The sequence below is a fragment of the Callithrix jacchus genome, chromosome 4 (genome assembly GCF_049354715.1).
Source record: "Callithrix jacchus isolate 240 chromosome 4, calJac240_pri, whole genome shotgun sequence".
NCBI classification, from domain to species: domain Eukaryota; kingdom Metazoa; phylum Chordata; class Mammalia; order Primates; family Cebidae; genus Callithrix; species Callithrix jacchus.
The window spans coordinates 46,507,442-46,530,066 of record NC_133505.1 but is presented as its reverse complement, the minus strand read 5'-3'; the positions used below and the strand labels follow the sequence as shown (position 1 = coordinate 46,530,066).

General features: G+C 47.7%; 2 protein-coding genes across 8 annotated transcripts in view; one reads left to right on the top strand and one right to left on the bottom strand.

Moving 5' to 3' along the window:
- The window catches only part of BTBD9 (BTB domain containing 9), a 500,550-nt gene extending 484,017 nt beyond the window's left edge, over positions 1-16,533 (top strand). The window contains exon 12 of the mRNA XM_054254942.2: positions 2,796-16,533. The gene's annotated coding sequence lies outside the window, so the exon portion shown is untranslated. The remainder of the gene's footprint in view (positions 1-2,795) is intronic.
- ZFAND3 (zinc finger AN1-type containing 3) overlaps positions 6,547-22,625 on the bottom strand; it is a 335,328-nt gene continuing 319,249 nt past the window's right edge. For all 7 annotated transcript variants that reach the window (XM_078369088.1, XM_078369085.1, XM_078369084.1 and 4 more), the window contains one exon: positions 6,547-8,881. In XM_078369088.1, the coding sequence (XP_078225214.1) occupies positions 8,727-8,881 (155 nt within the window). In that variant the 3' untranslated portion in view covers positions 6,547-8,726. The remainder of the gene's footprint in view (positions 8,882-22,625) is intronic.

The window sequence follows — 22,625 nt, the reverse complement described above, 5'->3', positions numbered from 1 at the left end:
CTTCCAGCCCCTCCATATCTTTCCATTTTTTAATTCTCACCAACTATTGATATGAATGGCCAGACTTCCTGTGCATCAGCCCGCGTTCCCAAGGCACATGTCACCTGAGAGTGCCAGATGGGTCTCTCATGCACCTTTCAGATGTAGCCTCATGGCCAGGAAGCATCACCTCCACCACATGTGCTCCTGGTTGGAAGTGTCACCAAGGCCTGCCCATGTCCAAGGGGAGAGGCTCCACTTTTCCATGAGAGGAGCATCAGAGAATTTAGGGAAAGGACATGTTTCGCAGCCATGACATCTCCCATCACTCTCTCAGACCAGCGCTACACAAAGTGTCATCTTGTGACAAGATAAGGAGCTTATGCCAGAAGAGGCATCAGCACGTGACTCCATCACCAGGACAGTCTGACTCTCACTCAGGGGCCTGGGACACAGTGAAAGACCTGTGCCCCCAGGGGGTGGGGCTCTTAGTCTCCCCAGGGTACACAGGGCCGGAGGTTCATACAGTTTAGGAGCCGCCCTTTAAGAAAAAAAATCTGACTCCAAAATTAGGTGCAAAATGGGAAAAGAAAATTCACAGCAAATGACATGTTTTAGAGCCGATAAATACTCAAAGGTCTGCAGTCCAACCTCACTGACAGTGACACGCCTGTCACACCGTTCCTATGTCGCTTGGCTGTGTCCTCTTTGATCACCCTTTCCATGATAATGATCTTGTAATATCATGTGGGAATAGAAAGACTCAATATTTCTGCTAGCATGGTTGGTCTCTGTTTTGAATTATTGATACTTTAGAAAGTTTCTTTCATCTTCGCAACTCTTACTGGCATAGTCATGTAAATTTTTAGGACTCATCAAATGTGGGAGAATGGTTATCATGTTTCTTTCATGTCTGAGCTGCAAGACTCTAGAGCACACCCTGCATTCGTCAACCCATCTTCAATGCTCTGACAAGAGGGTGGTGTGCTTCTGATGGGCTGTGCAGCCCTGTCGAGCGTGTTTCTGGCAAGAGTGAATGTCTGTATTGAGCAGGTATTGATGAGAATCAAGTCTTTCTGGTTTAAGTTCACACACCTGCTGGCGGGAAGAATCTTCCACAGACTTCCGGCTCCCCACATTTCAAGCCTCATCCTCCTCCATGACCCATACTCCCTGTTCCAGGTCCCGCAGGACAGGTTCCTATCACAGTACAACCGTGGCTCTACTCCTTCTGGTGGCCACACCAGGTGACAGGCAGTGGAAAAGGAGCATGTTCTTGAAGTCAATCCTACCCCAGAATGACTGGCGACGACCTGAATGCGGAAGTGACTGTGAACCGCACAAATAGATCCCACTAACCTCAAGAGAATCACGTCCCCAACTCTGCTAACCCTCAGCCAGATCCCAAAAGTGCCACGTGGCCTCAAGACCATCCAACAGAAGAGGAAGTGTGAAGGAAGCAAGTTAGCATGGAAGGAGGGAACGGTTTTAACCAGTGGCAGTTAAAGTATCTTGCTTTTGCAAATTTTATAAGATCTTGGGAACATGTGAACACACTGCCAAGGCCCAATCATGATGGAGGGGCTCAGGCACAGGCTCTGTCTCCCAATATACGCCACCAGTGCTCCACCAAACCCTTGCTCCCCTCACCCAACCTCACATACCCCTCACAACCCTGTTCCCTATGTCTAAACACAGAGCAGAAGGATCCCATCCCCATCTGCCTGCCCCATGCCCTCACCTGCCCCGTGTGCACTACAGCCCATCATGGGCATCACTCCCAAATTTCTCCCTCATTGTAGGATCATCCCAACAGCATAAAAATATGCAGCAACTTTTCCTTATTCAAAAATAAGCTCCCTTGTCCCCATATCCACTCTGCTGCCCATTTGTTTGCTTCCAGTGTAGCAAAACTCCTTGAAAAAGGGGTCCAGCTGGCCAGCCTTCCCACTCTCCCTCCCCACGAGTCACTCCCAGGTGCCAAGGTGGTTGGTGCCTGGAGAGCACGTCCCAGAAGGGGCCACTCCCTGCTCCTTGAAACGCTCCTTTCCCTGCTTTTCTGGCGGCTCCGTCTGGGTCTCCTCTGCAGGTTCCTCCTTGTCTCCTTGGATGGCCTCCCCAGGCACAGCCTCCATCTGTCTTTTCTCCATTTACAACCCTCAGCTCATGGCCTTAAATACTAGCTGTATGCAGGTGACTCAGAACTGCTTATCTCATTTGCCCACTGACAGCCACAGCAGCCTTATTCACAAAAACTACAACATGGAAGCAGCCCCAGTGCCCCTGACTGAGGGGCAGGAAAGCACAGCGTGGCTTGTCACACAGCGCAGTAGCACCAGCCTTAAGAAAGGACATAGACACATCCGCCACGTGGGTGAGCCTGGAGCACATTGTGCTAGGTGAAATCAGCCAGACACAGACAAGCACCGTATGATTCCACTTCAAGTCCTGGAGGTGGATGGTGGCGCTGGTTGTCCCACAGTGTGAACAGATTGGGTAATACTAAACTGTACACTTAAAGACAGTTCAGGCAGCAAACTGCACATTCTGTGTATTTTACTACCGTAAAAATTATTGGAAAATAAATGCCCATGTCTAGCCAGGACCTGTCCATGGAGCCCTGGAACTGCGTGTATCCAGGCACCCACCCACCAGATGCATTTCTAGCTGGGTGCCTCGTCTACACCTCAGCGGTCTGCTCTGACCCAACCCCCTTCACGCTCCTGCCCATCGTTCATTAACGGCCTCTCTGTCTTTCCAGTGGCTCACAGTGAAAACTAGAAGTTGTTTACCGTTCTTTTCTCTCACCCATACAGCCTCAAAAATCACTCCAGGATCTGGCTCTTCTCACCACCTCCCCGCCACTTGGGGCACTGAGTCTTCCCACTGATCTCCCGGACCAGCCAGCAGCGTCCTCTGGTCTGCCTCCTGTGCGCTCCCTGCAAGCTGTTCTTCCCTCAGTGGCTGCCTGACTGAACCCCCAGGCGGCAGGCAGGGCCCTCCATGCCCATGGCAGAGAAAGGCCCTCAGACCCTATGCTTCTCCCCCTGCGTGTCGTGTATGGTTGTCACCCCTCTAATATTCTCTGCACGTCCCTTATTTTGCTCCCTGTAGCTGTAGGCTGTCATTTGGGTCACCACCATATCCCGTGTCTGGGACAGTGCCTGGCAGATAGCAGGTGTTGAATGAAAGTCACCCTAGCCACGGCTGTGGGCTGGAAGACGCCTAATGGGGCTCTCAAGGCAGACTCAGAGCTTCCACCTCTGAGGTCTAAGTCTTGTCCCCACCCGTGCCCCAAACTTGAGTACCTTGTCACGCAGAGAGAATCCCTCTCCTTCTATCTGGGACTCCCTCCTCTTCAGCTCCTCCTGGTGCTTGGTAGGCGTGGCCTCAGGACTCCAGAGACCACTCCAGCTCCCTGTGAGTGAGTTCTCCCACTGAACCCTGTGATGTGTCCTCCAGGCCTCTTCAACTCACACTCCTCACTGCATGAATTCATGGGGCTGCCTGGAAGAGGTGGCCAGGAGGAAAGCCTGAGGTGTGGAGTCCTTCCCAGCCGAAATTCAAAAAACCTTTTAAGTTAGGTCCAGGTGTGGGGAGCTCGCTCACTTACCAACAGTTCAATCACCCAAACCTGTGCGATGCCCCAGATGGTGTGCAGGTGTGCAGCGGGAGGGCCAGGCCTGGGTCCGGCATGCACTCGAGGTCGACCACCCTCCTGCTCCAGGCACTGTATCCAACCCAGACTCTCTCCAGTGATGGGTAGGAAAGAGCCTTCTCTGTTTGTGTCAATTGGGGCACAGCAGTTAAGCCAAGGGAAAGCTGACATTTCATGCGTCTGCCCAGCCAGGCATCTGGGTTGCTGGACGTCACACAGTAGAAGCCCGGAGACAGGAACTTCTGGGGTGACCTGATTCAGGGAGTGAATTTGATTACTCCAAGTACCAGGTGGAACGACAGGATCACGGGAGAGTTTTTCAGGTGTCTGGCACACAGTTAAGTGCTCAACGAACCAAGGCAACTTTTCTCAAGGTGTGCTGATTAAGAAAAGCCTTCTGGGTAACAATAAACTTGGTGTTGCCACAGCCACCTTTCCCAGGGTTTTTCAATTAAAAAAAAAAAAAAATATATATATATATATATACACACACACACATATATATGTTTAGATATGGACTCTCAGGCTGCTGCCCACGCTGGAGTGAAGTAGCACAATCCTAGCTCACTGTAGCCTCCAATTCCCAGGCTCAAGCAATCCTCCCGCCTCCACCTCCGCACTAGCTGGGACTGTCAGGAATGTACCACCAAACGCCACCCCAAGCCCACAGCTATTAAAAATTTTCTTTGCATCACATGCCACGTTTGAAAAGAAAAAAAAATTTTTTTCATAGAGATGAGGTCTCACCATGTGACCTGGTCTCGAACTTCTAGGCTCAAGGGATCCTCCCAGATTGGCCTCCCAAAGTGCTGGGATTATAAGCATGAGTCACTGCCCTTGGCCTTCCCCATTTTAAAAGATGTGCTGTGTTGTGATGTGCCAGCTGCCCGCATCTTCCAAAGCAGCTCTGATGGAAACCAGCACTCCACATTGCATCTCAGAGACCTGAACTTCCTGAAATCTACTTTCAAAGAACAATGAAACAGGTTTCTGAACACTTGGCCTCCCAATTCCCAGGAAGGGCTCCCATCATTCACTTATTAACGCGTTTCAATTTTTTTTTTTTTTTTGAGACGGAATTTCGCTCTTGTTACCCAGGCTGGAGTGCAATGGCGCAATCTCGGCTCACCGCAACCTCCGCCCCCTGGGTTCAGGCAATTCTCCTGCCTCAGCCCGCGTTTCAATTTTTAAATGTTACACGTTTAATTGTAGTTGTAAATATAAGGCCTACTGCATTCCCATCTCCTACCCCAAAGAAAACCAATTTGAACCTTTTGCTTCTTCCTTTTACCTCCATATTTCTAAGTAACATACTGCTCTCTAGTTTTCGGCTTTAGACATCCTTTGTTGATTTCCTACTAAAAAGAACAAGAACTTGGCTCTCTTACCCTCTACCAACACACAGCCACATTCTTTCCCTCTTCCCGTCTCCTCCGTGAGATCCCGATACATTTCATCAGAGCAATATCACTATTGTTTGTATGTGTTTACATTATTTGTATATAAATATTATTCACAGATGAGTAACAGGATTTGTGGCTCCTCTTCCTATTTCTGGTCGGGCACTAATATGTTATTATTTGCTTAATTGTCTGTATCTATCTCTGATTCTTTGACCTTCTCCAGGCCATCTGACAGGCCCCCGTGGTGACAAGACATGGGGCCACCTTGCAGGCCTGGTGCTGTGTGCTGAGTTCCCCCAGAGCATGCCCTGGGTCCCAAGACTCCGTATGTCTTTCTCCACTCACTCCTCCCTTGCGGGAGCCTCCCCACTCCTGGTTGAGAACAGCTGTATAGGTAAGTCAGTTTTTGAGACTCCCTCCTGCAGACTTCTCCTCGTTATTTCTGTGACTGTTGTGCCCATCTGGGGCCCTCTCTCTTGGTGACCCCCTTCTTGGGGCTAGAGGGGATGCTCACAGTTCCTTGAATGTGCTGCCGGTGGCTCCATTGAAGACCAGGGCCCCCTCCCACCCCTGGTTTCCTGTTTCTCACACCACCCAGCAGTGTTTCTCCTCCTTTTCCCACCATTCCCTCTTCTTGCCGTGAATTTTTTTTTTTTTTTTTTGAAACAGAGTTTCGCTTGTTACCCAGGCTGGAATCCAGTGGCGTGACCTCTGCTCACTTGCGGTGTTTTTGTTGGCATAAAAGCCTTTTTGAAGGAATCAGGAGAGAGCTGATGCAGACCCAGTTCCTGTGGGCCGTGGGGAAGAGCGCAGCTCACCGCTGCCCGCAGGCCCGCCCTGCACCCAGGCCACCCAGCTCTTTCTTGCCCTTCGCCCACGTGGTGCTTCACTGCCACTGGGGACTTCTGATCTCCTCTGAGGATTTTTCATCAAGCTCGTGACAACTATGTAGTCAGTATCTCTGCCCTCAAAGTACTGGGGGCAGGTGCTACTCTTGTGCCTTGCCCGTCTCCCAAATGTTTTTAAAACATTTACAAATGTAGTAAGTTCATCCTATACACCAGACTGCCACAGCACGCACCTCTCTCCAAGCCAGTCTTCAGGAGCCTTCATCACCACCCTGGAGGCCCTTCCTAGGGTGGGGTTCAGGTCTGAGAGATGCTGCCTTCCCTCAGGACCCAGCACCCACCCCACCCACGCTGGGAGCCCTCAGGGTTGGGGCTCCTCTTCTCTCCCCGTGTGTAGCATCCTTGGCACAGGCTTGGCCTGCAGACCCATTTTTAGCCCAAGGCCAGTCCCACAGCTTCCCAAGACAGAGACCCCCAACAGAAAGCAAGGAAGTGGCTGTTTAGCCTGGACACTTACTGAATGAGTGCCCCCAAGTACTGCAAAGGGACTCTGCACACAAGGCCCCCATCTCTTTCCAGCCCTGGCCAGGGAGATGGGTCAGTTTTCCAGCAACCCAGGGGGCACTTAGGAGAATGGGTGAAACAAAGAAAGCCAAACTTCGTACGATTGGTTTAATTTTTTCAGCAGGAGAAAAAAGAATAAAGTTACAAGATTCTTTTAATATTTTCACAATGTTAAAACTAAACTGAGCTCTAGGCTATGTGTGTAAGTAAATCTAGAACACAAAAGGGTTAAATAAGATTTTCTCTTTTAAAGATACAAGAATTTAAGCTTTCCTTACATTTAACAAACTTCACAGAGCAGATACTGCAGGGGAACAAGCCCTCCCCCCACCCCCCAGCTCTAAGTCAGGAAGCAAACATGGGCTCCTTCCCACTGGCCTCCACACTGCAGGCAGCGGGTGGAGCCTGGGGAGGGACGGGAAGGGCACACACAGCCTCTTCGGGACCAGAGCTTGGCAGAGGCCTAGGCGGGGCTGCCTCACTGAGGATGGCCCATATAGTGGCCAAGGGCTGTGGCTTGACAGCAGTGGTAAACGCTGGGCAGACCTGGCCCCTCTGCCCTGGGCTGCCCTAGAGCAAGACACTGGTCTGGGTCCTGAAGCAAGAATTAAGGCTGGGATTTTGCAGCGGATTCCACTCTGGCGGGGTGGAGGGTGGGAAGAGCATGATTTCCTATTTCAGTACTTGGATCAAAAACATTTGCAGTTGCAGATGTTCAGCTGTTAATTTGCAGACAGAGTTGAACCATTTGTTGTTTTATAAAAAGGAAAGTTGCTGGGTTAAACCATTCCAGTAGCCTCTGTGTGGGCAGATCCGCGCTGCCTCTGCAGGGGCCTCCTGCCCTCACCGACCTGGATCAGATGCAGCACTAGGACCACTGGGACCGCTCACCCTGCCTGGGCTTTCAAGGGAACCCTGATCTATCCAACCAGCAGCAGCCCCACCTAACTGGTGGTGATTTCCTAACGGGGCAACCAGACCCATCTCCACCCTTCCCCACCTGGCCTGAGCAGCTGTAGCAGCTGCTGCTGAACTCCTCTGTGAACATGAAGGGGCACAGGTGGAGAAATGTACCCTCAAGCCCTCACCTACCAGAGCAAATATTACTCTCGGAGCTGGGCTACAGCCACAAACTGCTCTTCCAGAAAGATCTAATCCCACTGTGAAGTATGCTGCCTTCCCTTACTAAACTTACTATGTGGTAGATGTGGACTGGGTGTCCTTGGAGTATGGGGCTGCATAGAAAGGAGAATGGAGGCTGTGGCATCATCCTCTTGGCCCCTGGAGGCACGGGAGGTTCCGGCTGGAAGGGGCAGAGCCCGTGGGCGGCAGCTTTCCCAGCTGCCCCCAGCACTTCTACTGATTCTTGTTGGCTATGAAATGTCTTTTTAAAAAACTTCCAATATAGAAATCTGGCTGCAGAGGCCAGTGTGCAGACCCGGCCACCACGCTGTGCTGCCATTCGCTGCATCTGATCCATGCCAGATCCCTGCACTGGCGAATGGCAGACCAGAGCCAGCGGAGGTGGGGCACTCTGGCTGCTTCTCGTGACCTTGGATCCCGTGTAGAAAAGGCGGGTCTCGTTCGTGGACTAGTCTTGAGTGGAGCTAATTTTCAAAGTGAGGTTATTGTTTCTCTTCTTGTGTGATGAGTTTTTTTCATAGCAAGTCAGGTAAAAAAATTTCCGTTAAGAATCTGTCCCCCACCCCCCATTTCCAGCTCTGTGGGAGAGTGAGGCCACCACCCAGCCCAGCCATGTGGCCAATCTCAGCAGCCTCCCGTGGCCAAGGCACACGTGGCCATCAGGTATCCTGGCTACTGGGACTAAGGATAAGTGAAGAGGTGAAAGGCCGAACATTAAACAGAGTTTCTGGCAAAGCCATGTGCGTCGTGGGAACTTTAACACCAGCGTCTACTCCTCTATTAACTCAGAGTCTCCGTCTGGAATACTTTCCACTTAAGGCTTTTTAAAAGTTTGACTCCAGCAGTGACAGGTATGTGTTGTTTTAAATCCACTAGCCATGCTCAAAAAAAAATATTCTTCATGTTTTAATTTTATACAATGGCTAGCAGGCACCTTAGTAACCAGCCAGAAATCAATTTCAACCACCATCAACCCCTAAACTACAGTACCAGGATGGCTGGCTAAAGAAAGGAAACGGACTGGCTGTAGTCTGACGCGTGCCCAGTACAAGGTGTCTGGCTGACTTTGTCCTAAATAAGGCTAACATTAGTGAACTAAGAACAGCGTCATGTGGTGGCCATGCCTGGCCTTCAGGAGCAACCCTCCCCGATGCGCTGGCAGGAGCGCCCCACTTTCCGGTCCAGCTTCACCATTTTCATGATGGCTTCCTCCCGGCCACGGCCCATGTGGTCGAATGTGCAGTCATGCTGCTCGGGGAGGCGATGTAACATACAGAACACGTAACCTGCAGCAGTGGGAGAAGCAGAGGAAAGAGATTGTTAGGGTGGCCTCCAAGTGCGCAGAGCCTCACTCTCGCCCTTGTCCAGTAGATGGAAGGGCCTCCCAGTGGGTGGACGATGGTCACTGCAGGGGCTCCTGCTGCAGCAGAGCGCTCACTACAACACCCCCGCCCATAGCAAGAAGGTCAGCACTTTACATTCCACAGCTGCTCAAGCCCATCCGACATCCTCCCAACTCACAAGCTGTGGCTGCTCAGAGGCTACCCCTGCCTGGATGCTTGAAGGCTAGAACCCTAAGGTGATGGCTGCGGTGAGACACAGCCTGTCCTTGGAGTAAGTGGGCTTTGCGCCCCGCTCCAGCACCATGGAAGCAGAAGAGCACAGGCTGTCAGCTCAGCACTTTGGCTCAGTCAAACTGTGATTTCCACCACAGGATGCCCACCGTTTCTAGGAGGCAGGAGAAATGATTACATCTTAAATGACATTCCACCTCCCGTACAGCCAAGGCTTGAGAGAATGGTGGGAGTGATCAAACCACAACCCACAAGTGAGTGGGGGCTCTCAAAGGAAAATGGATGATTTCTAGTGCTAGAAAAGACCTTAGATAGAAACAGAGGAAAGGACAGCCACGTTGGGCTCTAATCACCATCTCCAAGGAACCTGGAGATGGAACCTCCAAGGAACTCCTAACTCCACTGGTAGGTGGGAGAGGTTGAGATTCCCACACTCAAGGCCTCCCAACTGACTCTTCCTCCCAGAAGTGCAGGAGGCTACAAGTCTCTTTTTGGAGCAGAGAAATCCAAGGGAGACACTGGTCTGGCAAATAAGAGAAAAGGACCAGTGATGAAAGATCAAGAGGCCTACTGAGCAGGGAGCCAGTACAGGTGAAGTTGCTCCGGGTCGGGAACAATGACGGGAGGGCTGCAGGGAGCCAGGAGGCAGGCTCAGGAACACAGGGGAGCACAGCTGCACCACCAGGGTGTCACCCATTCCCTCCCACTTCCCAGTCAATTTCAAGGGCAGTTGTTACGCATGTGTAGCACAGATATCTGATGTCTCCAGGGTCTGCTGGCCCTCTCAGGAACACTGGGGAGAACAAGATCAGGGCTAGAAAGACACCTGCCAATGCTGGCTGGCTCCTCACCACCTTCTCATCCCATCAGCATTATCTCACCACACCTCCAGGCCCCATGCGCTTAGATCAGGTCCACAGGAGCAAGCTTCCAGGTGAATCCGTTTCTAAACCTGCTCCCCGTGTCTGAGCAGGTACCCCATAGCAGCCTGACTAGGCAAACACTCTCCTCACTTGTTCTCCAAGCTGCCTTAAGTCCTCATCCAGGCCACAAAGAACAGGCAGCCACCCCTTGCAAACTGTGACTCATCCCGCCTCACATCCTCAGCTTCTTTTGGGAGATGTAGAGACTGTGCTATTAGAAGAACAGCAAGAGCCCAAGCAAGGACGAAGTGGCCAGGATGAACAGTTTCAACACCCTTAAGATGAAGGTTCAATAGCCTTAACTTTCAAGATTAACTTCACCTATATTCCTCAACCTGAGGGAAGGAGAGTGTGTGGTGTCCTCAATAGCTGAGGGCCAACCAGCCTCAAGGATATTAGGAAGCCTCGAGCCCAGGCTGTGTGCAAGGGTACGTGTACACAGCCCGGGGGGCAGAGTGACCCAGCTGAGCTTGGGCCATCCACTGTGTGAGAAAACACATTACTGACTGCTTCCCAAGGAGAGCAGGGCAATATGTTTGACTCTAAATTGGGATTGGGTTTAAGGAAAATAACAGTTGAAATTTTTGTCTCCAGAGAAGCCAAGCTCCCACTTGGTCCAAAAGCAAAGTTAAGATTAATGAGTTCATGTGTTATATTTACTGTTAAGTTCATTACTCGAAGATATTGGATACCCGTTGTCTTTCTCCTAAAGGACTTTGCAGCAGAGGCGTGGATGGCCTCAATATGCATCCCCCATCTAACAAGCAAAATCATCTTCTTGTAGGAAAGGCTACCCGGTAAGGGAGAACCTGATGCCAGTCAGGGCTTAGGGCAGGGGCACCAGCAGGATGGCATCAGGATGTGTCTGTAGACATTTTGTCACCAAGTCCTGACATATTTCTGTACTTTTGGCATTTATAATAAGGGGTGGGAGGACCCCTGCCTGCCCCTTCCCTTCCCTTTCTTCAAGATATTGGGATGATTCAGAAGGTCCCAGGGGCTCTCCTCTCCTTCTGATGAATGGTGCTGGCTGCATAAAAGCAGCAGGAAATGGATTACCACTGGAATTAACTTGGCTCCTGGCTCAGCTTAACACCTCATTAGTCAAAGACAGACTGGGGTGGAAGGGAGAGGCTCCGTCTGGCCCCCTATCCACGTTTGCTTAGCTTGCGTTCTGCTAGCTAGCAGGTGGCCAACTTGGTGGAGGTGAGAGCCCCAGGACTCTGGAAGAGGAAATAGAGAGTGACACCCACAGCAGCTGCCCTGACATTCCCTCTACCCTCTATCACAACAGCCACCTTGATATGCCTTCTACCAGCCCAAAACACCTTATTTCTCTGCTCAAGTTCTGTGTACCTGGTTAGACACATCTTGACCCCTGGCTTTTTTTTTTTTTGAGACAGGGTTTTGCTCTTTCACCAGGCTGGAGTGCTGTGGTATGATCCTCGCTAACTGCAGCCTCAACCTCCCCAGGCTCAAGGGATCATCCTGTCTCAGCCTCTCAGTAGTGCAACTACAGGCACACACCACCACATCCTATACTTTTTTGTTTTTGTTTCTGTAGAGGAAAGGTCTCACTGTGTTTCCCAGGCTGGCCTCACACTCCTGGCTTCAAGCATTCCTCCCACCTCGACCTCTCAAAGTGCTGGGATTGCTGGCATTAGAAGGCACCCTCTAATCACAGCACTTTGAGAGGCCCAGGTGGGAAGCATGCTTTCAAAAATCCATGCCTGGCCAGCGTGCATTTTTGAAAGGTAAAAACTATTAAACAGCAGATAAATTTTGGGAGCAGTGCTGGTAGCAATGAGAATATATGGCACTGTAATTCACTGGAGAAAAGTCTGGGGAGGCTCTAGAAGGCTAACTTCCCAAGTTGCTGCACTGAGGTTTTAGATGGCATAAATTAAGCTCAGTTCTTCCTGGTGTCAGGGTCATTCACTAAGAGGAAGTTATGTGCTGAAACTTGTCCCAAATGCTGAGCAGGTATTACCTACTGACAGCAGCCAATGGTGATATGCATTTTGGTGTCTGAGGGGGGTCGTCCTGGATACAGAAGATGGTATGTAGGGGTGGAGGGGAATGACTGGTGGGTGGGATTGAATCTTTATCCTCTTTTCTTGGTACTCACAGATCTGTTTCCAGAAACAACTACAAATTTTATAAACTTTGGATTGCTCTCTGATTGAATTCTGGGATCCAAGCTGGGCATGAAGAGAGATTCTCAGTGATGAGCAGTTTTAAAGCACAGGGGATTTAGGGTTGTGTTAGCTAGGCCAGTCTTAACACGTCCTCTACATCATTTGCTAGAAATCAGTAAGGGCCTTTCCAGAGAGGGCCAAGGATGGTGGCAACCAGAAGTGATAAAAACACTGTCAACATAGAACTGACCTGCTGGACTATGACGGCAGCTCTAGTTTATTATCCAGGGTATCATGTAATTCTTTTTTCCCCAGATTTAAAAAAGTTATATAGTATAATCAAATTCAAATAAAGCCACATATTCACAGACACTAATCTTTGACAGCCAATGAGAACATACACCGGGGAGAGGAAATCTTTTTCAATAAATGGTGCTTGGAGAATTGGCCTGCCATGTGCAGAAGAGTAAAACTGTACCCCTATCCAGAGTATACCACATAATCAACTCAAAATGAACTAAAGACTTAAGACCCAAAACTATAAAAACACTAGAAGAAAACCTAGCAAGAACCCTTAGGGACACTGATCTAGGAAAAGAATTTATAACTATAAATTTATAACTCAAAAGCACAGGCAACAAAAACAAAAACAGACAAACAGGACTTAATTAAACTAAAAGCTTCTGCACAGCAAAAGAAATAATCAACCGGGCAAAGGGAAAACCTGCCAAATGGGAGAAAATATCTGCAAACTATTCATGTGGCATGGGACTAATATTGAGAGTACACAAGGTACTTAATGGGGGAAAAAATCCTATCAAAAACTGGGCAAAGGACACGAACAGGCAATTCTCAAAAGAAAATGTACAGTCAACAGGTATATGAAAAAAATGCTCAGTGTCACTAATCACCAGAGAAATACAAATCAAAACCACAATGAGATATCTTACCCCTATCAGTATGGCTATTGTTAAAAAGACAAAAAAGTAGCAGATCCTGGTGAGGATGTAGAGAAAAGGGAACTCCCTCTGTTGGTGGGAATGTAAACTAGGAAAGCCACTATAGAAACCAGTACGGAGATTTCTCAAAAAACTAAAAATGGAATTATCATTTCATCTAGCAATCACACCACAGGATATCTACCCAAAGGAAAAGAAATCAATATATCAAAGGTATACCTGCATTTACATGTTTATTGTGGCACTATTCATAAAAGCAAAGATATGAAATAAACCTCAGTGTCCATCAATGGATAAAAGAATAAAATGTAGTATATATACATAAAGGAATACTCTTCAGTCAAAAAGAATGAAATCATGTCAGGTGCAGCAACATGGATGGAACTGGAAGTCATTATCTTAAGTGAAATACACCAGGCACACAAAGACAAATATCCCATGTTCTCACTTATAGTCAGGAGCTAAAAAATTTAAACATATGGAGGTAGAAAGTGAAAAGAGACGAGACTGGGAGGGTGAGTGTGGGGAGGGAGGAGGATGAAGAGAAGTGGATTAAAGGGTATAAACATATAGTAAGATAGAAGGAATAAATTCAATGTTGCATAGTAGAGCAGGATGACTATACCTAACAAAAATGTATTGTACTCTGGTGATAAAGATACCCTAAATACCCTGACCTGATCATATGCATGATATACATGTAACAGAATGTCTCATGTACCCCACAAATTTGTGCAAATACAAAAATCAAATTCACTCATTCACATACATAGAATCCCATATCTACACTCTCCTTATGGCCCTATTGTTCGGCAGCATGTGATTTTAAAACCATTTCAACAGATTTTTGCTTACTGTAGCTATACAGCATTTGGTGCTTTGAAGGGATAAAGGAGGATGAGGGGTAGGGGAATATAATTAAAGGATGTTCAACCCCCTAAAAAGAAAGGAGAATAGTCAAGGCAAAGTGGTTGAAGATGTGATCTGCCTGCTAAAGGTGGTTTAACCACAGCCCTTTCTCCTGCCAAGTCACATGACTGGTTACCCTGTTCCTTAGAGCCCAAGATTACTGGATTTTCATGAAATCTGGTCCAGGAGGAAGCTGCAGAGCTTCTTTAAGCATGCCTGAGTTGTGTTCGGCAAGTCTGTACAAAACACTCAATAACTTGTGTGGGTGTCTCTTTGCTTGCTGGCACTGAAGAGCAATTTGAGATGAGCCCTTGATTAAAAAGGGAGAGTGAAACAGCAGCTATGTAAGCACTCTGCTCCATGGCTCCACCTTCCATGGCCCTCTGGACTGAGGCCTCTCTGCCTGCCACCATCCTGGCTTCTGACAGGCCGCCCTGGGCATGGGAAGAGGGAGAGTAGGACTAGTGAGAAGGCCCAACCACAGCAGGTAGTACTAGTCATCCCCTGTGATCTGGGAGAAGGTCTCTACCAACTAAACCCTCCATCTGAGAAGACATCCTTCAAGTGAGCAGACAGCATCAGGAGGGGCACATGGAACAGGAACAAAAGAAGACGATGTCTGTCCAGACAGCCACAGTGGCTGAACCACTGGAGGCTGTCATCCCAGAGCCCCTCCCAAGCCTGTGGCTGTGGACAGCAAGTGATGGGGCAGAGCAATCACTTCCTTGACTGTCGCTACCGGAGATACTAGACTATGGCATAAGGCAAAAACACATTGAAGACCCATCTAAAGCTCAGTCCTAAAGAATCCCATGTGAATGAGAAAATGCAGGATGCAGTTTTCAGTTCACTCACCCTGAAATGCATGATGAGGGGTGGGGAGACTTCTCTCGGGAGGACAGGGTATTTCAATAGAGGCCACTCATGAATATTAAACCAGCACATCTAGACTCAGCTCTCCTGATGCAGAAATGATGGCCTAATGACCCATGTGCCACATAAACCTGAAGATGCCCAATACCTAACGGGCCTTAGAAACACATTCCCAGCAGAAAACTGAACTCAGGAGCATTTTTCCAAGTCTCATAAAGGTCTGACATGCAGATCTCAAAAACTGCTCATTTGGTGGGAACCAAACTTCTAACCCGACCCTACAATTTTTAAAGCTAACATCTGAAATGGACACAGTTCATTCAGATGCTCTCATCCACAGCTACACCTCCTTTGTTTACACAGGGAGGAGTGAGTAGGTTTAAGACTAAACCTACATGACTGAGAACAATCTTCACAAATGCCATTAGGCAAAGGTGCCACAACACCCAACGCCTTGTTCTAAGTGCTGTGAAAATTGTAACAACATCTCACTTACCTACAAAAATCAACATCAGTCACTGCCCAAAAGGAAAACTCCACAGTGTCACTCAACCTATTAGGCCAGGCCGGGTCTGTGTTCTGTGTTCTTTACCTCTCGGCAATGCTAGCAGGCTGGGCACTGAGGGGAGCTGAACCAAATCCGGTAGCAACCACTGGTTCCCTTCCCCCAAAGGCCACAGGAAATGGCTACTGTCAGGGTCTGGGGAGGTGGGTAGAGCAGGAGCTGGAGGGCAGAGGGAAGGAGCCCACCTTACATCCTGCCTGAGGGGGGGCCTCTACCTTTACCTGAGGCCCCAGGACCTTACAGGCCAGCATTTCCCTCCAACCCCTAAGAATTGAGCAGGTGTTAGAACTGTCCTTTTACACAGAATTTCCTGAGGGAGACAAAGAAAGTGATGGAGAAAGTCACAAAAGTTGAGTCCCTGACATTTTTATTCAATCAATGCCAGATAGTAATGTTGCTTACTGGCTTCGTCTTGAAGTAAAAATAATTATTTCAAGTTGGCAAACTGGACAGCTCTGGATATTTCTGGACGCTAATTAATTTGCTTTCTCGCAGATCCCTCACTTGGAAGCTCCCCCAAGTGGCTGTTTTATTAAAGCCACAGACCAGGGCAGGGCTGCAGCTCCAGCTGCTCAGGTGTTTTTACCTCATTTGCAAATGTTTTACACTTCCTTGCTGATTTAAATTTCAAACTGTCAAAAGTTGAAGGAGGACCTAAAAATACTGATGAACCTTGGGGATGAGGTACTGTAAAACACTCTGCTGGTGTGCAGCCCGAGGTGGCAGCATGCTGCTGTCTGTGCAGAGGCACCTGCGCACCACCCCCACAGCCTGTGCTGGGTGCAGCATGGGGATGGCGCCGAGGCAGGGATGTCCCGTTCTGCAGTAAATCAGAAACTGTAATTCCTATGGATGCACACGAGTTCCAGCAGACAGAACCTATCCAAGACCTCCCAAAGCATCCTGTGGTGACTCTCCAAATCCCAACTAATTCATAGGTACCACCTGGTATCTAAAGTATCTATTTCAAAAATAAATGACGAATATCTTCCTTAAATGATCAAGAAACCTTATTATTCTTTTTAATCACATTTTTTCAGCAAGGTAACAATTTTTTAAAGCTCAGGACAGCTCACTGACCTCATAGCTCATTTGTAAGTACATGTTGGGACTAGCAGGTGGTTACAGGGAAGCTTGTTGGAAAGCATTAGCCATTTATACTCCCACCAGCAGCAATCCCTGGATTACACCACATCCACTGACCCAATGCTCAAGGCAGAATGTGTAGCACAGAAATGTATTATATTAAAGGATCTCAATGCATTTTATTTCATCAGGCCCAGGGTACAGGTAAAGCAGCTGCAGGTGTTTCGGGAATGGAATGGATCCGCTTTACATTCTCCTCCATCCCAGGCTTTGCATGATAGGGGGAAAATTATTAGACTCCAATAAACAGAACTGGATCCCAGCTTTCTGAGTTGGCTGACATAATGCTCTACAGGGCTAAGAAGAGAACCAGTGGATAGACAGAAGTCAGCTGCCCAGGGTGCTGGAACCAAAGCCCAGTGAATCACCAAGCTGGGCATTGGTCTGTCGGCTTTTCAAAGAGAAGGAGAACTCGCAATGTAGAAAAGCCACGGTCCTCCTTAACAATTTCATAAAAAAACATTAAATCATATTGAGACAGTTCTAAAACAGAAACAATCATCTGCTTTCCCCCAAATCAATTAAAACATCAGTTACATGCAAGCTAAATGTCAGAACCAAAAGCAGTATGACAGAGGCAAAGATACAAAAGCCGTATACAAAGAACTCAGAAGGTAGCTGTGTGCAGTCAGTGGTGATTGAGAGCCCTCCCTTGGCATGTGCCATCACATCGCTCTCAGAGAGCCATCAACAGTGCAGGCAAAACTGTGTCACAGTCCAGCCTAACGAAGCTCTGCATGCAGTCTGTACACGTGTCATTTTAGAAGTATGAAAAACTTCACCACTGTTGATGTCCTTTATTATTGTTTCTCCAGTCAGCCCCATTCTTGCCAAAGCTCTAATTACCTCTTTCCTTTCCTCTGTGAAGAATGTCTGCTTCGTCCCAGTAATGTCTCCTTCTATCACCCAGCTCAGGCAGCCCTCACTTTACCTGACAATCAGAGAACAAGTCTTCCATCGCTCACTCTTGCCTCCACCTAGGAAAACCTATTTTTGCAACCCAGGGGATAGGGAGTTAGGATGCCCACACCATGAAAGATACTGTGACTTACGGGAACTCTTGTCCAAGCAAGCCCTTCAATGCCCAGCACACAAGGAGAAGGGGGCTGGCTGCAGGCTCATATGCTAGGCTGTTTTATCCGAAAATGAACATATATTTAAAAACTAAGAGAAAATGGCTCAAGGCAGTTTTTGCCACAGGAATAATGAAATGACTTGCTCTTTCAAACAGCATTTCATTTCAGTAGCTGAAAGCAGGTGGCATGAACCACTTGGTACCCAGGGCAGTCTTTGGAGTCCAAAAATCCCTAAGGAGGCACCTGCACTCCTGGCGGCCCCTCCCCCTCCTCCAGCCTCTAGGCAGCTCTCAGGAGAACAGTGCTGTGTTGGCAAGAAACTTCTGTTTTGGAGTGACCTTATCCTCTTTTCAGTAGGCTCCAGATTTGTTTGCCCTTCTCTTTCAGCATTTCCCTACTTTAAAAGATTATCTTCTCAAACGGAGCAGTCTCCTACAAAACCAGCTCCAAAATTAAAGTAGAGATGACAAAAAGGGCTGCACACATTCCATCCAGGAGCTGCTGAGGACTCAGCCCAAGCCTATGGGGGTAACTCAGTTGCCGGGCTCCTCGGGGAACTGTGGCCCGTTTAGCCTCTGTGAAGGCACCTTTGCAGGCAAGAGTCAGTTCATCCAAGTCACAGGATGTCCAAGTGGCAATGTAGTCAGAGGGCATCATACTATAAATGCCACACATCTCTCTACAGAGAAACACCTGGAAAAGAAAGGAACATTTCCCCCATCTTTCCCTACTGACCTTTCAATCAACACGCTTCGATCACAGGGAGTATGAAGATGAGAAACGAGTTGGGAGAGACCTGTAGCTTACTCCTAACTCTGCTTCCACAGCAAGTCCCTTAGCAGCTAAATACATATTCTCTTTCAGGATAACAGAGCACGGAGTGTGTGCTTTGGACCCCAAGTACTGACTTCTGGTTCCCGCTGCTCTGCTTTGACAGTTATGGGGCTCAGGGCAAGCCATTTAACCTTGAAGAACCTCAGCTGTGTCTGCTATAAAATGGGCTTGTTACGGGCATAAAAGAAAATGGTGCCTGTGAAGCACCCTGCACGTGCTCAAGGAAGGCTGGCTTGTCCTGGGATGAATTCTTCAGGGTGAGGTCGTCCCTTTTGCCCTACACAGTGCAGCTGACATGCTTGGCATTATGACTCCAACCCCCTCCCCCATCATGTCTGTTTCTTCCTCCTCCATTCACACAGCTTTCTTTCTGCCCCACTTGCTTTTGCCTCTACATCTAGATTCTGGTTCCATTCTCCTTTGAGAAGTCACTGCCAACAAAAGAGAATGAACGTGGAAATCTTCCTCTGAACATACGATGAACACATTTTCTCTATTTCCCTCCACAAGCCTGTTTTTACAGACTATAAATGCATGCTAAGTGACAAGCTCAGTAAAATTTCTGAAGATATGCAAATTTCAGGGAAATCTGATTTAAATATACAAAGACTACACACTGCAGCCTGGAAAGCACTCAGTGGTTTGGGATACCATAAAAGGGACACAGAAACTTTCCAAGGACATCAGAGAGGAGCTTCTCTGCTTTGGTAGAGGCACCTCCACAGGTACAGTTGAGCATTCTGCAAGCCTCTGTCACAAACAGAGGCAGAACATGTGTTGCCAAGTGTGGTCATGTACTGACCGCTTGTTGAAAAGCTCGTGTCTATTTCCCCAAGACTGTCAGGCTGGGAGCTGTAGTGCAAGGAAGAGCAAGAGAAAGGAATGGGCTGTGGATACTCTGCAAACAGTTTATGTTTTCACCCAAACTGTGCCAGCATCACATGCACTTGTTTTATGTGCTTGTTTTAAGAAAAGTTTCTCTAAGGGCTTCTTGTTTTTACCATGATAACTCAAAAAGGTCATTCCGAGGAGCGTAAAAGTACAAGCATGCTTTGCCCTGTTTCCATAAAATCTGAGCTGCAAAATCACAAGTCCTATAATGTTTCCCGTCCACTGTTATAAGACTGTGTGTTGGGGGTGGGGTTGGGGGTAGGCAGAGAAGCTGCTTTCTTGATTCTCCACGTTCAAAGTTGGTTTATTTAAAAACACCTCCCCTGAAGGGGAAGAGACTTATTCAGTGTCAGAAAAATATTTTCTGCAGACATGAGTTCAAATCTGAAGTCAGATTATACTGAAAGCCCTACTGAATGGATAGCCCACTAAAGGACTCTACAGATCTCCTGTGTGGAAGGTATTAATAACCCCATAGCCCAGTTCCATTTCAGCTGGGGGAGGGGTTGTGAGAGGGGGCTCAGAGGACTTCACCTAATTTGGGTACAAAAAAACACCCCATGAATGGCTGAGCATGGTGGCTCGTGCCTGTAATCCTAGAACTCTGTGGGGCTGAGGCAGGAGGATCATTTGAAATCAGGAGGTCAAGGCTGCAGTGAGCCATGATCGAGCCACTGCACTCCAGCCTGGGCAACAGAGCAAGGCCCTGTCACAAAACAAAACAAAAACAAAACAAAACAAAACACCCCATGAATGGAGCCCGAAAATTGCTAAATTTAACAACCCTTTTCAATTCTCATTTAACCTCTAGAAAGCTGACTACTCCTGTGGGTTCTGTGACACCTGCTTATTGTTTTCCTTCTCTTTCTGTGATAGCTCTTCATCTGCTGTCCTCGAAATATTAGAATTATTCAGTGCTGGACCTTTTCTTTTTTTGTCTTACCCTACACTCTTCTCCAAGGTTAAAATTCTAACTATGTATGCTAACAATTCTGAAATTTATCTCTCTGTCCCAGACCTCTCTTTGGAGCTCCATATCTCTGTATTCAATTACCTACTTAGCATCTCAGCTATTTCAGACTTGAGATGTCTAACATAGGACACTTGCTACTTCCTCGCAAACCTGCTTCTTCTTCAGTGTCTCCCATTGTCACAGAACAGGGGCAACATGCAGCCAGTGGCTCATGACACAAACCTGGAGTCATCACTGGTATCTTCCTTACTCTTCACATTCAATTACCGAGTCCTGTGGATATGATTTCCAAAAATCAAACCCATTCACTTCTTGCCATCTCTATTGCCACCACCTCATCAAAGCCACCAGTATCTTTTTTCCAAGGCTACTGCAATAGCCTCTTTTAGGTGGTCACCCCACATCAAATCCACCTTCCTCACAGCAGCCAGTGTGATGAAATCCAGCCCTGTCTGTGATGACCACACTCCTTTACTTAATGATTCCCCACTGATTACAATAAAAATTTCCCCACTGCAGCATGATCTCATCCCTGGCTGCCGCTTCCCCTTGTGCCATTTACCCCCTTGCATTCTATGTCCCAGACACACCAACTTCCTAATGAAATTCTTGCTTATTTAGGCCTTAGCTTCATGACTTCCTCAGGAAGATCTTTCTGGACTCCCCAGAATAGGTTAGGGCCCAGTTGGATGCTTTCAAGGCCTCTAAGACTTTTCCTTTAACCAGTAGTCACAATTTTAATTTAGTGTCATTTGTTCATTTAACCTGTCTCCTTGGCTAGATTTCATAAAATCAAGCACCATGCTTCTGTAATTTATCACATACTCTCTATGCCTAGAATACTGCTTGCTTCCCTCAAAATATTTTGTCGGGTTAGTTGAAGATCTTAGGCAACAAGCAAAGGCCAATCGACTGACTATTCAAGTGGCCAAATCCAATATCCTGATCTCAACCTCCACAGCATTTGTCCACTTTTCTATTTCTTGAAATACTTTTATTCTTCATCGTCTATGATATCATACTCCTGACTCTCCTCCCACCTCCGACTGCTGCTCCTTGGAATCCTTCATGGCTTCTCCTCTACAATCGCCCAAGAATGAAGTCCTCCTGCATTTTCTCCTTCAGGTAGTATCATCCAGATCCAAGTAAGGGACCAATGCTCATGCCTCTTGAACCTCTATTTCCATCCAGGAACTCCCTTCAAGTCCATATCCCGATATCCAATGGTCTACTTGACAAACACTTCTGACTAGAATGGCTGCTAGGAATGTCAACTGTACCATGTTTGAAACAGAACTCTTCATCTCCTTGACCTCTCCACTGGTTTATCTCCTCACCTTCTCTGCCTCGGTGAGTGGTGATATGTTCACCTAGCTGCTGTTCAAGTCAAAGCCTGGGCTCATTCTTGATTCCTCTCTTTTCCTTACTCCCCACATTAACTTTATCAGAGGCCTTGTTAGATGTAAAGGACGTCCTGAATCGGCCCTGCATCTCTTCTGCAAATATCCTGTGGTGGGAATGAGCTTGGCAAGCTGACGAAAGAGAAAGGCAGCCAGCAGGGCTGGAATGTGGTGAGGCCAAGGGCTCCACCGGGCTGCTAGAGCTGACGTGTGTCGCCTGCTTCTGCTTTGCTGCCCTCTAAGCAGTCCCCCTCACAGCAGTTGGAGGGAATTTCTGGATTTAAAAAAAAAAATAACTGACCTGATGTACTTGTTTTATATTTGTCAATTCTTCCTTTACCTAAAGATAATACATGAACATAATAAAAATTCAAATTGTATAAAATGATATTCAGCATAAAGTAAGTCTCCCATCCCATTCTCTCAGTTACCCTCTCCAGAAGGCCAGCAACCACCACCACTGTCTGTTTTTATGTATTGAGAGTCCATGCATCTATGCATACACAAGCATGTGTTTCTCTCCCAGAGGAATATATTTTTTCTTTTCCTTTTCCTTTTTTGAGATGGAGTCTCACTCTGTTATCAGGCTGGAGTGCAGAGGTGCAATCTCAGTACACTGCGACCTCCTCCTCCCAGGTTCAAGTGATTTTCCTGTCTCGGCCTCCTGAGTAGCTGTGATTATAGCCATTTACCACCATGGCCAGCTAATTTTTTTGTATTTTTAGTAGACACGGGTTTCATTATGTTGGCCAGGCTGGTCTCGAACTCC